Below are 16,477 nucleotides of genomic sequence, written 5' to 3'. Positions count from 1 at the left end.
AAAAAAGAAGCTCTGACAAGAAAATGAGAAAAATATGACAAAGGTGATAAAACTAAGATAAATTTGACAATAAAATGATAAATTTGACAATAAAATGAAAAATGAAAGCCATGAATACAAAAAAAATTCGTGAAAATATGACAGATGGCAGAAATTTGACAATAATATGAAATAAAAAAATATGAAAATCTATAAAAAAAAATCAAACAGACAAATAAAATGCAAAAATGACAAAACTCGAAAAAAAAACTTTGACAAAAGTTTGACAACAAGTATGACAACTATAATAATTAACTTAAAAAAAACAAATGTGACGAAAGTTGACAAAAAAATAACAGAAATGTGACAATATTATGACAAAAATATTATCAATATTATAAATATATGACAAAAGTGACTGAAATATGACAAAATTATGACAAAAATAGGATTTAAAAAAATGACAAAAATGTGACAATATTATGACAAAAAAAACAAAATTATGACAAAAAATTGACAAAAGTCTGCTATTGATCTGTCAGCTTTCTGTCATTTTTTCGTTCGTCGTATTTTTGTCGTAGTTCTATAAATTTTGTTTTCATTGGTCTAATTTTATTCATAGTTTTGTCTTTTATTTTTGTTTCTATCAAGGTTCTTTAAGCTTCTTCATGTAATTCATGACTTCTATCAACTATGCAGTTGGCGGAAAATAACTGAAAAACTTATCCGGTACAAATGTGTTCGAGTTTCACTCTTGGATTCGCACTCACGGACATCGGCTCAGGAGGCAACTGACTTTCCAACTGAGCTACATGTGCAGTACCGTTCATAATTGTATATAAATTGAAAGCACGCGCACTGTCACTTCGACTTTGAACTTTCATAACTTTTTACTCTGATGATATTTTTTTATCAAATTTTCTGCGTTGGGTACATCAACTATCACACCAATCACACTATTAAACCACGAAATTTGAGCTTTCTGGAGTTTGTGTGGTCTGAGATACAGTAATTCTACGAAAATTGGACTTTTTGGACTTTTACTGTTCAAACTGCAATATCTCAGAAACTACGCTACATTTTTTATTGAAATTTTGCAGAGTGATTGTTGAAATATGGAGCTAGCATGTCTGAAGTTTTTGAAAAGTTCTTATCGATGGGATCAAAAGTTACGCGAGGTACAATTTTTTAGGCATGAACCTAAAAATGCGATTTCTATAGAATTTTGGACGAATGTTTCCATAGGAAAATCATATTCTCTGTTTAACAACCAGTAAATCTATTTCAACCAAAAAAATCAAACAATATCGCGAGATTCTGATTTCAAAATACAAATGGATCATTTATTCCATTTTTTCTTTTCTTTATGGCTTTTGCCAGACATTTTTTGTCTGATTGGTGGAGGAAACGATATTGTTCTCATGAATCGTCCAAAATTCTATAGAAATCGCATTTCTAGCTTCGTGCCTGAAATATTGCACCTCGCGTAACTTTTGATCTCATCGATAGAACTTTTTGAAAACTTCAGACATGATAGCTTTACGTTTCAAGAATCACTGTGCCAAATTTCAACAAAAAATTGAGCGTAGTTTTAGAGATATTGCAGTTTGAATGAGAAAAGTCCGAAAAGTCCGATTTTCGTAGAATTACTGTTTCTCAGGCCACACAAAGTCCAGAAAACTCAAATTTTGTGATATAATAGTGTGATAGTTGATCTATCTAACGCAAAAAATTTGATCAAAAAATATCATCAGATTAAAAAGTTATGGAAGTTCAAAGTCGAAGTGAGAGTGCGCGTGCTTCCAATTTCTATACAATTATGAACGGTACTGAATCACATGCCCATAATTTGGTCTTAATTTTGTCATTATTTAGTCAAATTTTTATCACATTTGTCATATTTTTGTAACATATTTTTAATTGTTTTTACGGATTTGTGTCACATTTTTGGTCATTTCACTGTCGTATTTGGGGATTTTTTTTTATTATCTGACAATTTGCGCCGGGGGTCTTCAGATTTTCCCCAAAATTGAAAATTTGGTTCATTTTTGCGACTTAAAAACACATGTATTTTTTCAGATTTCTAACATTTTTATTTTTTGAGTTAGCTTCGGTTAGATTTTTTCGTAAATAAAAAAGAACCATTTTTCAAAGCTACATAACTCTGTTGTTTCTCAACGGAAATTATGAAATAGCACATCAAAATGCATTGAAATTTTATCAGCTTTCCAGAAAGAATAGTTGAAAAAAAATAAATAATGACCTTCAACATGAAAAGTTGTAAATAAACTTTAAATGGCGTTTAAAAGTACCGTCTGCACCACCGAATATTTTGCAAAAAATACCATTGTATAGCTCGATTCATGATGCAACTTTCATCTGAAGACACCAAAGTGGGCCATTAACACCTTGAAGAGGTATGAAAGAAATAATGACAATAAATCTCTTTTTTGCATCGGAAACAAACAATGGTCGAACAACTGCACTCACATATGGAGATAGCGCGCACTTCTAACAACATGGAAACAAAAGAACTTATCAAAGCAGGTAAAAAACAATACTTTTTCGTGCTTTGTAGAGTGTTTGCAGCAAAACTGACTTAAAGAGGGGGGGGGGGGGGGGGGGGGTTTAGGGTGTAACACTTTCAAAAAATCGATTTTTTTATTTTCTTATTGTAAAACATTTCAAGAATGTTGTGTCAAATTTTCAAGTCAATTGAAGCAAAACTGTAGAAATTATAGGCCTTTATCTCCTCCTATCTAATACTGCAAGAAAGCAAGAGCAGAAACTTCAAACGCGTTTTTCTCGAAAGCACATTTTTAAAGTCTGCGGACATCGTCATTTGAAAACTACTTATCCGATTCTTTTCAAATTTGGAACATATTTTCTACATATAAAATACCAGACCCCAACGTTTTTCGTTTTTGGTTTTTTTACTTTGGGGAGATTTTACAGGTGAAAAATGGCGGATTTTTTCGTGAAAAATCGTAGTTTTTACTTCAAACAGCCACGAAAATTTCATAAAATTTGTTTAAGTTAAATAAAAACGTTGGGGTCCAGAAAATTATCTATTAAAAATATTTTGCTCTGATTTTTTGACTTCAGATGATTCTGTGCTAAGATACAGTGTCCACCGCAAATCCTGTTTTCTAAAAGGCATCCTCGAAAGTGCTCCGTCACCGGCTCATTTTTCAATATTATGAAAAAAATACTAAATGTTCTTTTAACAATGCTTTGTATAATGCAAAAAATTTGAATACATTTGTTTGAACGATAGCTCTAGAAAAAAACCGTGAAAATGGTGTTTTTTATACCCGTTAGACCTAACCCCCCCCCCCCCCCCCCCCTTAAATTTTAACCAAAATTCTGAGTATCGTATTGTTTATGTGATATAACTAATAATGGGAATGTTGCTTTTACAACCTGGTCATCTACTATATAACTTATTAATTATTCGATCAAAGATTATTGTGAAGCATAATCAATGCCAATAGTAGAAGGTTCCGTCCCTGTGTTTGGGATCACAAAAATGTGATTAAAAAAATGAAATATAGACGTGCTTTACAAAGTTTTTATATCGGGAGCTAAGTCCTGGACACCAAAATCCTTTCCCATTGATCAAAAAACTATGAGAAAGTGGCACAAATGTTGTAGAAATAATCAAAAATGTTGGCCAGCCCAGGCTGTAAAATGATGAAAATATGATACTTTTACCGTATTCGTTTGCTACATTCGCCCAGTTTTGAGGTTTACCATACTAGAACGAACATAATTCGTCTTCAGTGTTTTGCTACCTCGATCGCTCACACACGAATCTTCAGCGTTCCACCGTCCATTTTAAATCAAATCTGGGGAGTTACGGATGCAAAACTTAGCGCATAAACTTCTAAAAATGACAGTAAAATGTGCATAACTTGTTGTGACCTGGTGCAAAACTGGGTTTGAACGAATACGTTATTAGATTTTTGGATATACATAACATGAAGTCAGTTAAGCTGCAACAATCTACCGCCCCTTCTTTCATAACAGTCCCATATACAAAAATAAGCAAGCGAGACAATCAGCTTTTTCTGTTTTGGAATATATTTTTAAATTGTGACCACCACTTTCCGCATAAACGAAAATCGTTTCTAGGTTGTCATAATAAATCGTTAGACCTGAAATTTTCGAAATTGGGTTATTGGTAAGGTCGAGTGCACCATTTTTATTCATTATGGGACTGTTAATCGACCATATTTGAAACCTTTTTCGAATCTACTAGCATAACAGTCCCATACAAAATATATTTTTCTTACCAAGCTACTTTCTAAGACTCAAATTTGATCGTTTTTGAACTTCTAAATGCAATTATCAGAAAAAGAAACATACTTTTGCAAAAAAAATATCATGAATTCCACATTGTAAGTTGAATTTTTTTTTACGATTTTTGATTGCATCCGATAGTTTTTCGCTCAGGAAGTCATTCCTAAGACAGTCAGACCTGCCTTCGAAAACTAGTGTGCATCATTCGACATCAAGTGAGTTAAAAAAATGTTTAAATAATTCAAAGCAATAAACCAAAGACTATTTCGCCGAAAGAAACATTGAAAAGTAACCAAATCCGTGGTATTTCACATATGGGACTGTTATTCAGGTGTATTTCATATAGGACAGCCACGAATTGATATTTTTTCGAAATTTCTAGAACAAAACCTCTTTTTTTAGTCTTTTATGTTGAAGCCTTATGTTGACCTAAAATGACGAATGTTCATATGGGACTGTTATGCGAGTAGGGGCAGTCTGAAAAGGACGAGAAAGTAGTGTTTTTTACCTGCTTTGATAAATTCTTTTGTTTCCTTGTTGTTAGAAGTGCGCGCTATCTCCATATGTGAGTGCAGTTGTTCGACCATTGTTTGTTTCCGATGCAAAAAAAGAGATTTGTTGTCATTATTTCTTTCATAACTCTTCAAGGTTTTAATGGCCCACTTTGGTGTCTTCAGATGAAAGTTGCATCATGAATCGAGCTATACAATGGTATTTTTTGCAAAATATTCGGTGGTGCAGACGGTACTTTTAGACGCCATTTAAAGTTTATTTACAACTTTTCATATTGAAGGTCATTATTTAATTTCTTTCAACTATTCTATTTGGAAAGCTGATAAAATTTCAATGCATTTTGATGTACTATTTTAGAATTTCCGTTGAGAAACAACAGAGTTATGTAGCTTTGAAAAATGGTTATTTTTTATTTACGAAAAAATCTAACCGAAGCTAACTCAAAAAATAAAAATGTTAGAATTCTGAAAAAATACATGTGTTTTTAAGTCGCAAAAATGAACCAAATTTTCAATTTTGGGGAAAATCTGAAGACCCCCGGCGCAAACCCGTCAGATAATAAAAAAAAATCCCCATTTGTCAATTTTTTTTTACATAATGTAGTCAGAGTTTTAATATATTTTTGTCATAGTTTTGTCAAAACGTTGTCATATTTTAGCACATTTGTCATATTTTTGGCATGTTAATGTCAAAATTTATCCATATTTTTACTAGCTTTATCATAATGTTTTCATTGTTTTATCAAAAGTCATATTTGTCATTTTGTCAAAAGTCCTGTCGTTTTGTGGTAAAATTTTTTATCATAAATTTGTTATATATGTCAAAATTTTGTCTTATTTTTTATCACATATGTCATAGTTTTGTCATTTTGTGTGAATTTTTTTTAATATTTTTTTCATAATTTTGTGATCATTGTCTTGTTTTTGGCACTTTTTACCCCATTTGTCAAATTTTCTTCAAAGTTCTGTCATTTGTCACTTTTTGTGTTTGTCATATTTTTGTCAAAGTTCTTTCAGATTTTAATTGTCATTTGAATGTCAAATTTTATTCACAGTTTTTATTTCATATATTTGCCACAGTTTTGTTACATTTTTGTCATTATTTAGTTTATTTTTATAACATTGCACAGTGGGGTCCAGAAATGATTTTGCATTTGATGTCTTAGACAAACTTTAACAACAACTAAAGACCGCCATTTTCTATGGAAAATTTTTAGGGTGGTTCATGAGATTTCTAAGATCTGATTATTTTTCGGTTTTAGTGTTTACACATTTCAACATTTTTCTCCTAATATTGAAACATATTATAACTGTCCCATAGCTATAATTTTATATAGCTTTTTTTCATTTTCATTCAGCAGCAAATGCCCTGCCAAACTATAAATATTCGTGCAGCCGTTGTCAAGTAAAATTTTGGACCTGGGATTTGCCCGAAGTCAGCCTTGACGTAGGTTTCATCGTCCATCAGAAGACACCCATCGAACTTCGTCAGCACCTGATCGTATAGCTTCCGAGCACGGATTTTGGTCACACTATTCTGTTTTTTTGGTCCGATTTGGCTGTTTGCTAGCTTGATACGACTTGATTCCTTCCCGGAGTCGAATTCTCTTCACGGTACTGCGAGCAGCACCGAATTTTCTGGCCAAATTACGGTCCGACAGATTGGAATTCCTCTTGATCTTCTTCAGAATCTTACCACGCAGGTTCCGGTCGACAGTTCCACTCCGACGATTGGCATGAGGTTTCCGAATCGTCGTTAATGTTTCGTCATACCGTTTGATAACGCGCCATACGGTATTTCTGGGCAATGAATGAATTTGGAATCTGGACTCTGGAAGCAGAACTCTGGACTATGGACCTTGGATTATGGACTATGGCTTCAGAACTCTGAACTCAGAACTCTGGAAACAGAAGTCTGAACTCTGTACTTTTTAGTCTAAAGTTTGTTCTGTGGATTCCAGACTCAAAGCTATTGAATCTTGACTATAGACTTAGAAATCTGAACTCTTTATTCAGAATTCTGAAATTTGGACTCTGGTAGCAGAGTTCTGGACTCTGGACTTTGGATGCTAGATTCTGGATCTTGGATCCTTGGCTCCGAATTCTGGACTCTGGGTTCTTGACTCTGGATTCTGAATTCTGGACTCTGTACTCTGCACTCTAGACTCTGGACTTTGGCTACTGGACTCTGTAATCTGATCTCTGGACTCAGAACTCTGGATTCAGGATTCAGGACTCTAGACTCTGGACTCAGAACTCTGTTTGCAGAATTCTGAACTCTGGACATTCAAGCCGATGCATCGCGATGGCTATGGGTTCTATATTATAGTAGCGGAACTCTAAACTCTTGACTCAGAACTCTGAATTCTAGACTCTGGAATCTGGTCCCTGAATGCAGAATTCTGGAATCTGAACTCTGGACTCAAGGCTCTGGACTCTAGACTCTGAACTCTGAACTCTGGTTTCTGGACTCTGGACTCAGAACTCTGGTTGTAGAATTCTGAACTCTGGACTTTCAAGCCGATGGCTATGGGTTCAACCACACACATTTTGGGAATATAAAATTTCGAGGGATATTAGTGTGACCGGTAATCTTCTACACTGTAAACTAAAGCAACAAAATCATTATCTTCAGACGTTGCGCTCATGCAGGCGAATACTGTAAGCCATTCCGGTTGTGTTAATGGAAAATTTCTTTGTCACCATCGACTTAAAAAAAATTAAATATTATTCATAGTGTTAAAAAAGCAGTTCGAATCCCAGTATAAAAAATAAAGAAAGATTGGTCTTTATTGTTGTTAACTGCTAATAAACAACTTCTAATGTAAACAAATGGCAAAATTTACAAACAAACGAGCATCCAAATGCAGTCTTAAATCGCACTCAAAGAAAAAAGAAACCAAAAGACAACCCAACAAAGGGCTGTTAATTACCAGCAGCAGCAGCAAGTTGCTACCACCATTAGGAATTGGAAGCAAGCGGGAATGTGGGAAAGCGAAAAAAGAGCTGATACTTATTGAAACTTCCTAACAGCAGCAGTAGACTAGCTCGAGTTTCGCTTTCATGTGGGAATTTTGTTTTGGAATGAAGTTGGTAGCCAGCTTGTAAAACGCATCATCAATCTCTCGGATTTAACTCGAGCTCGCGGCGAGGCGACGCGACTCGACTTGGCTTAGAGCTCCGTCAAAAGGTTACTCAACTTTATCCATTCGACGCTCTTTGGCTCAACTTTTTTTTGGTCAGCTGCTCGAGAAGGCCAGTCTCGGAATTGAACGAAAGCGAAACTGGACTTGTTTGTCTGATTTGTAACATACTGCTGCTGAGAGCTTGAAATGTTGTCAAGGACAAAAGATTGACGATTGGCGATTCGATTCGTGCTCTTGTTTCGTGACTGAAATTTTGAGAATTTCGATTATTCTTTCAAAACTTACCTTCATTGCCAAAAAGGCTCCAGATTTTTGCAAATAACAGTCCCATATTGACTGTTTTTTTTCGGGGGTCAAATCTTATCGAGAAAAATGCTTAAAAAGGTCTCCAATTTAGGGTAATCTCAAGTACAAAGATTTTGGATCATTCAATCAGCGAAAAACGCCATCCATTTCCGTGATTTGAGTCGATTGTTGTCATCTGATCTGGCACGAACATTCGCAGCAGGATATTGATTGCACTATTCATTCACTGTGAAACAGTCTCGACTTTCCAATTTTAATTTTCAGCAGCCTTGTTTACTTTGGAAGCTTGCAAATTTTTCTCCCCTTCCAAGTGCCACTCCATAATCTGGATTGGAATTTGTGGGCTTTTCTCAAAATAGCTCAGGTAGCAAATTTCTTTCTTTTTCCCACCTTTTAATGAAGAATGCTACCTGACCTAAGCCAGTTGTAAATTGCACCAATTTCTGCTCACAGCACAGCCCAATTCCAATCAATGGCAGCTCTATTTTTTTTCTTCGTGAGATGTCTTTTTTCAAATCTCTTATCAGCACAATTCCCCAATCATATTCCAATCAAAACAGCCAATTTCATATTCCCCTAGAACCACGCACTTCTTCAATCACTAAACATTTCCAATTTCACTCACTTCAACGTCGCGACAATTGCAAAATACCAGAATAAGTCCACATCAAGACGAAATTTGTCCTGCAATTTGACAAATTCGACAACGACGACGATGGCTGATGGAATCGCAGCAGGTTTTTGACGTTTCTCTTTCGATTTTCGTGTTTTGATGGCAGTTTTCTCTCTCGCGAGAGCAAAAATCTTGTGAGAGCGAGATCGATTTTTGACAGTTTGTTTTGATTTCTCTTTTCGGAATCGATTTCCGGGGATAGGACTGTCAAAGTTTAATTTAGTTCGAGAAAATAAATTAAAATTTCCAAATTCAAAATTCCAAATTAAGTTGGAAAAATTCTGTATTTGAAATTTAAAATTCAAAACTTGACATTCAAAATTAACAATTCTAAATTAAAAATTCAAAAATCAAAACTCAAAACATCAAAATGTGAAATTTTAAGTTCTAAATTTTAAATTCTAAATTCTAAATTCTAAATTCTAAATTCTTAATTCTAAATTCTAAATTCTAAATTCTTAATATCTGAATTCTGAATTCTGAATTCTCAACTCTAAATTCCAAACTCAAAATTCAAAATTTTAAATTCAAAATTGGAAATTTGAAAATCAAAACTCAAAATTCTAAATTTAAATTCAAAATTCAAAATTCAAAATTCAAAATTCAAAATTTAAAATTAATTTCAGAATTCAAAATTAAAAATTCAAAATAAAAAAGTTCAAAATAAATTCAAAATTCCAAATTCAGAATTAAAAACTCAAAATTCAAAATCCAGAATTCAGAATTCTAAATTCCAAATTCTAAATTCAAAATTCAACATTCCAAATTATAAATTCGAAATTCTAAATTCAAAACTCAAAATTCTAAATTCCAAGTTCAAAATTCAAAATTCAAAATAAAATTAAAAATTCAAAATCCGAAAATCAAAATTCAAAATTCAAAATTCAAAATTACAAATTCAAAGTTTGAAAGAATATATTCAAAATTTAAAATATAAACTTTTAATTCAAATCAAAAAAATTTCAGTTTCAAATTTAAAACTCAAAATTTAACAATAATAGTAAAAATTTAAAATCAAAATAATTCGAATTTCCAAATTCAAATGTGAAAATACAAATTATTCAAAATTCAAAATTAAAAATTCAAGATTCAAAATTCAAAATTCAAAATTTCAAATTCAAAGTTAAAATGCTCAAAGTTCAATATTTGAAATTTAAAATTTTGATTTGTCAAATTAAAAATTTTCAAATTCAAATTTCAAAATCAAAATTCAAAATTTAACATTAAAAATAAAAATTTAAAATTCAATGTCATTCACATTTCCAAATTCAAGTTTGAAAATTCAAATCATTCAAAATCAAAATTCAAATATGAAAATTCAAATTATTCAACATTAAAAATTCAAGTTTCTAAATTTTAAATTCTAAATTCTAAATTCTCAACTCTAAATTCTTAATTCTAAATTTTTAATTCTAAATTATTGATTCTAAATTCTAATTTCTAAATTCTAAATTCTTAATTCTTAATTCTTAATTCTCAATTCTAAATTCTAAATTCTAAATTCTAAATTCTAAATTCTAAATTCTAAATTCTAAATTCTTAATTCTAAATTTTAAATTCTAAATTCTCAATTCTAAATTCTAAATTCTAAATTCTAAATTCTAAATTCTAAATTCTAAATTCTAAATTCTAAATTCTAAATTCTAAATTCTTAATTCTAAATTCTAAATTCTAAATACTAAATATTAAATACTAAATTCTTAATTCTAAATTCTAAATTCTAAATTCTGAATTCAAAATTCTAAATTCTAAATTCTAAAATCTAAATTCTAAATTCTTAATTCTAAATTCTAAATTCAAAACTCAAAGTTCAAAATTACAAATTCAAAATTCAAAATTCTAAATTCAAAATTCAAAATTCAAAATTCAAAATTCAAAATTCAAAATTCAAAATTCAAAATTCAAAATTCAAAATTCAAAATTCAAAATTCAAAATTAGAAATTCAAAATTCAAATTTCACAATTCAAAATTCAAAATTCAAAATTCAAAATTCAAAATTCAAAATTCAAAATTCAAAATTCAAAATTCAAAATTCAAAATTCAAAATTCAAAATTCAAAATTCAAAATTCAAAATTCAAAATTCAAAATTCAAAATTCAAAATTCAAAATTCAAAATTCAAAATTCAAAATTCAAAATTCCAAATTCAAAATTCAAAATTCAAAATTCAAAATTCAAAATTCAAAATTCAAAATTCAAAATTCAAAATTCAAAATTCAAAATTCAAAATTCAAAATTCAAAATTCAAAATTCAAAATTCAAAATTCAAAATTCAAAATTCAAAATTCAAAATTCAAAATTCAAAATTCAAAATTCAAAATTCAAAATTCAAAATTCAAAATTCAAAATTCAAAATTCAAAATTCAAAATTCAAAATTCAAAATTCAAAATTCAAAATTCAAAATACAAAATTCAAAAGTCAAAACTCTAAATTCCAAGTTCAAAATTCATAATAAAATTCAAAATTCAAAATCCGAAATTCAAAATTCAAAATTCAAAATTTGCAAATTCCAAGTTAAAAAGTACAATATTCAAAATTTTAAATTTAAAACTTTTAATTCAAATCAAAAAATTTTCAGTTTCAAATTTATAACTCAAAATTTAACAATAAAAGTAAAATTTTAAAATCAAAGTAATTCGAATTTGAAAATTCAAATGTGAAAATACAAATTATTCAAAATTCAAAATTAAAAATTCAAGATTCAAAATTCAAAATTCAAAATTTCAAATTCAAAGTTAAAATGCTCAAAGTTCAATATTTGAAATTTAAAATTTTGATTTGTCAAATTAAAAATTTTCAAATTCAAATTTCAAAATCAAAATTCAAAATTTAACATTAAAAATAAAAATTTAAAATTCAATGTCATTCACATTTCCAAATTCAAGTTTGAAAATTCAAATCATTCAAAATCAAAATTCAAATATGAAAATTCAAATTATTCAACATTAAAAATTCAAGTTTCTAAATTTTAAATTCTAAATTCTAAATTCTCAACTCTAAATTCTTAATTCTAAATTTTTAATTCTAAATTATTGATTCTAAATTCTAATTTCTAAATTCTAAATTCTTAATTCTTAATTCTTAATTCTTAATTCTCAATTCTAAATTCTAAATTCTAAATTCTAAATTCTAAATTCTAAATTCTAAATTCTAAATTCTAAATTCTAAATTCTTAATTCTAAATTTTAAATTCTAAATTCTCAATTCTAAATTCTAAATTCTAAATTCTAAATTCTAAATTATAAATTCTAAATTCTAAATTCTAAATTCTAAATTCTAAATTCTAAATTCTTAAATCTAAATTCTAAATTCTAAATACTAAATATTAAATACTAAATTCTTAATTCTAAATTCTAAATTCTAAATTCTGAATTCAAAATTCTAAATTCTAAATTCTAAAATCTAAATTCTAAATTCTTAATTCTAAATTCTAAATTCAAAACTCAAAGTTCAAAATTACAAATTCAAAATTCAAAATTCAAAATTCTAAATTCTAAATTCAAAATTCAAAATTCAAAATTCAAAATTCAAAATTCAAAATTCAAAATTCAAAATTCAAAATTCAAAATTCAAAATTCAAAATTCAAAATTCAAAATTAGAAATTCAAAATTCAAATTTCACAATTCAAAATTCAAAATTCAAAATTCAAAATTCAAAATTCAAAATTCAAAATTCAAAATTCAAAATTCAAAATTCAAAATTCAAAATTCCAAATTCAAAATTCAAAATTCAAAATTCAAAATTCAAAATTCAAAATTCAAAATTCAAAATTCAAAATTCAAAATTCAAAATTCAAAATTCAAAATTCAAAATTCAAAATTCAAAATTCAAAATTCAAAATTCAAAATTCAAAATTCAAAATTCAAAATTCAAAATTCAAAATTCAAAATTCAAAATTCAAAATTCAAAATTCAAAATTCAAAATTCAAAATTCAAAATTCAAAATTCAAAATTCAAAATTCAAAATTCAAAATTCAAAATTCAAAATTCAAAATTCAAAATTCAAAATTCAAAATTCAAAATTCAAAATTCAAAATTCAAAATTCAAAATTCAAAATACAAAATTCAAAATTCAAAACTCTAAATTCCAAGTTCAAAATTCATAATAAAATTCAAAATTCAAAATCCGAAATTCAAAATTCAAAATTCAAAATTTGCAAATTCCAAGTTAAAAAGTACAATATTCAAAATTTTAAATTTAAAACTTTTAATTCAAATCAAAAAAATTTCAGTTTCAAATTTAAAACTCAAAATTTAACAATAAAAGTAAAAATTTAAAATCAAAGTAATTCGAATTTCCAAATTCAAATGTGAAAATACAAATTATTCAAAATTCAAAATTAAAAATTCAAGATTCAAAATTCAAAATTCAAAATTTCAAATTCAAAGTTAAAATGCTCAAAGTTCAATATTTGAAATTTAAAATTTTGATTTGTCAAATTAAAAATTTTCAAATTCAAATTTCAAAATCAAAATTCAAAATTTAACATTAAAAATAAAAATTTAAAATTCAATGTCATTCACATTTCCAAATTCAAGTTTGAAAATTCAAATCATTCAAAATCAAAATTCAAATATGAAAATTCAAATTATTCAACATTAAAAATTCAAGTTTCTAAATTTTAAATTCTAAATTCTAAATTCTCAACTCTAAATTCTTAATTCTAAATTTTTAATTCTAAATTATTGATTCTAAATTCTAATTTCTAAATTCTAAATTCTTAATTCTTAATTCTTAATTCTCAATTCTCAATTCAAAATTCTAAATTCTAAATTCTAAATTCTAAATTCTAAATTCTAAATTCTCAATTCTAAATTCTAAATTCTAAATTCTAAATTCTAAATTCTAAATTCTAAATTCTAAATTCTAAATTCTAAATTCTAAATTCTAAATTCTAAATTCTAAATTCTAAATTCTAAATTCTAAATTCTAAATTCTAAATTCAAAATTCTAAATTCTAAATTCTAAATTCTAAATTCTAAATTCTAAATTCTAAATTCTAATTCTAAATTCTAAATTCTTAATTCTAAATTCTAAATTCTAAATTCTAAATTCTAAATTCTAAATTCTAAATTCTAAATACTAAATATTAAATACTCAATTCTTAATTCTAAATTCTAAATTCTAAATTCTGAATTCTAAATTCTAAATTCTAAATTCTAAAATCTAAATTCTAAATTCTAAATTCTAAATTCTAAATTCTAAATTCTTAATTCTAAATTCTAAATTCAAAACTCAAAGTTCAAAATTACAAATTCAAAATTCAAAATTCAAAATTCAAAATTCAAAATTCAAAATTCAAAATTCAAAATTCAAAATTCAAAATTCAAAATTCAAAATTCAAAATTCAAAATTCAAAATTCAAAATTCAAAATTCAAAATTCAAAATTCAAAATTCAAAATTCAAAATTCAAAATTCAAAATTCAAAATTCAAAATTCAAAATTCAAAATTCAAAATTCAAAATTCAAAATTCAAAATTCAAAATTCAAAATTCAAAATTCAAAATTCAAAATTCAAAATTCAAAATTAAAAATTCAAAATTCAAATTTCACAATTCAAAATTCAAAATTCAAAATTCAAAATTCAAAATTCAAAATTCAAAATTCAAAATTCAAAATTCAAAATTCAAAATTCAAAATTCAAAATTCAAAATTCAAAATTCAAAATTCAAAATTCAAAATTCAAAATTCAAAATTCAAAATTCAAAATTCAAAATTCAAAATTCAAAATTCAAAATTCAAAATTCAAAATTCAAAATTCAAAATTCAAAATTCAAAATTCAAAATTCAAAATTCAAAATTCAAAATTCAAAATTCAAAATTCAAAATTCAAAATTCAAAATTCAAAATTCAAAATTCAAAATTCAAAATTCAAAATTCAAAATTCAAAATTCAAAATTCAAAATTCAAAATTCAAAATTCAAAATTCAAAATTCAAAATTCAAAATTCAAAATTCAAAATTCAAAATACAAAATTCAAAATTCAAAATTCAAAATTCAAAACTCTAAATTCCAAGTTCAAAATTCATAATAAAATTCAAAATTCAAAATCCGAAATTCAAAATTCAAAATTCAAAATTACAAATTCCAAGTTATAAAGTACAATATTCAAAATTTTAAATTTAAAACTTTTAATTCAAATCAAAAAATTTTCAGTTTCAAATTTATAACTCAAAATTTAACAATAAAAGTAAAATTTTAAAATCAAAGTAATTCGAATCTGAAAATTCAAATGTGAAAATACAAATTATTCAAAATTCAAAATTCAAAATTCGAAATTCAAAATTCAAAATTCAAAATTCAAAATTCAAAATTCAAAATTCAAAATTCACAATTCAAAATTCAAAATTCAAAATTCAAAATTCAAAATTCAAAATTCAAAATTCAAAATTCAAAATTCAAAATTCAAAATTCAAAATTCAAAATTCAAAATTCAAAATTCAAAATTCAAAATTCAAAATTCAAAATTCAAAATTCAAAATTCAAAATTCAAAATTCAAAATTCAAAAATTCAAAATTCAAAATTCAAAATTCAAAATTCAAAATTCAAAATTCAAAATTCAAAATTCAAAATTCAAAATTCAAAATTCAAAATTCAAAATTCAAAATTCAAAATTCAAAATTCAAAATTCAAAATTCAAAATTCAAAATTCAAAATTCAAAATTCAAAATTCAAAATTCAAAATTCAAAATTCAAAATTCAAAATTCAAAATTCAAAATTCAAAATTCAAAATTCAAAATTCAAAATTCAAAATTCAAAATTCAAAATTCAAAATTCAAAATTCAAAATTCAAAATTCAAAATTCAAAATTCAAAATTCAAAATTCAAAATTCAAAATTCAAAATTCAAAATTCAAAATTCAAAATTCAAAATTCAAAATTCAAAATTCAAAATTCAAAATTCAAAATTCAAAATTCAAAATTCAAAATTCAAAATTCAAAATTCAAAATTCAAAATTCAAAATTCAAAATTCAAAATTCAAAATTCAAAATTCAAAATTCAAAATTCAAAATTCAAAATTCAAAATTCAAAATTCAAAATTCAAAATTCAAAATTCAAAATTCAAAATTCAAAATTCAAAATTCAAAATTCAAAATTCAAAATTCAAAATTCAAAATTCAAAATTCAAAATTCAAAATTCAAAATTCAAAATTCAAAATTCAAAATTCAAAATTCAAAATTCAAAATTCAAAATTCAAAATTCAAAATTCAAAATTCAAAATTCAAAATTCAAAATTCAAAATTCAAAATTCAAAATTCAAAATTCAAAATTCAAAATTCAAAATTCAAAATTCAAAATTCAAAATTCAAAATTCAAAATTCAAAATTCAAAATTCAAAATTCAAAATTCAAAATTCAAAATTCAAAATTCAAAATTCAAAATTCAAAATTCAAAATTCAAAATTCAAAATTCAAAATTCAAAATTCAAAATTCAAAATTCAAAATTCAAAATTCAAAATTCAAAATTCAAAATTCAAAATTCAAAATTCAAAATTCAAAATTCAAAATTCAAAATTCAAAATTCAAAATTCAAAATTCAAAATTCAAAATT

General features: G+C 26.1%; 1 protein-coding gene across 2 annotated transcripts in view; it reads right to left on the bottom strand.

Moving 5' to 3' along the window:
- Nucleotides 1-8,986, bottom strand: part of LOC129740912 (ADP-ribosylation factor-like protein 5B) — a 78,495-nt gene extending 69,509 nt beyond the window's left edge. The window contains exons 1-2 of one of the 2 annotated variants that reach the window (XM_055732559.1): nucleotides 8,636-8,986; nucleotides 8,225-8,570 (exon numbers count right to left, since the gene is read on the bottom strand). In XM_055732559.1, coding sequence (XP_055588534.1) covers nucleotides 8,225-8,270 — 46 coding nt within the window. In that variant the 5' untranslated portion in view covers nucleotides 8,271-8,570; nucleotides 8,636-8,986. The remainder of the gene's footprint in view (nucleotides 1-8,224; nucleotides 8,571-8,635) is intronic. The other variant, XM_055732560.1, reaches the window with a different exon arrangement.
- Nucleotides 8,987-16,477: the final 7,491 nt, after the last annotated feature.

The sequence above is a fragment of the Uranotaenia lowii genome, chromosome 2 (genome assembly GCF_029784155.1).
Source record: "Uranotaenia lowii strain MFRU-FL chromosome 2, ASM2978415v1, whole genome shotgun sequence".
Lineage (NCBI taxonomy): Eukaryota > Metazoa > Arthropoda > Insecta > Diptera > Culicidae > Uranotaenia > Uranotaenia lowii.
This window is presented reverse-complemented; position numbering and strand designations above follow the sequence as displayed.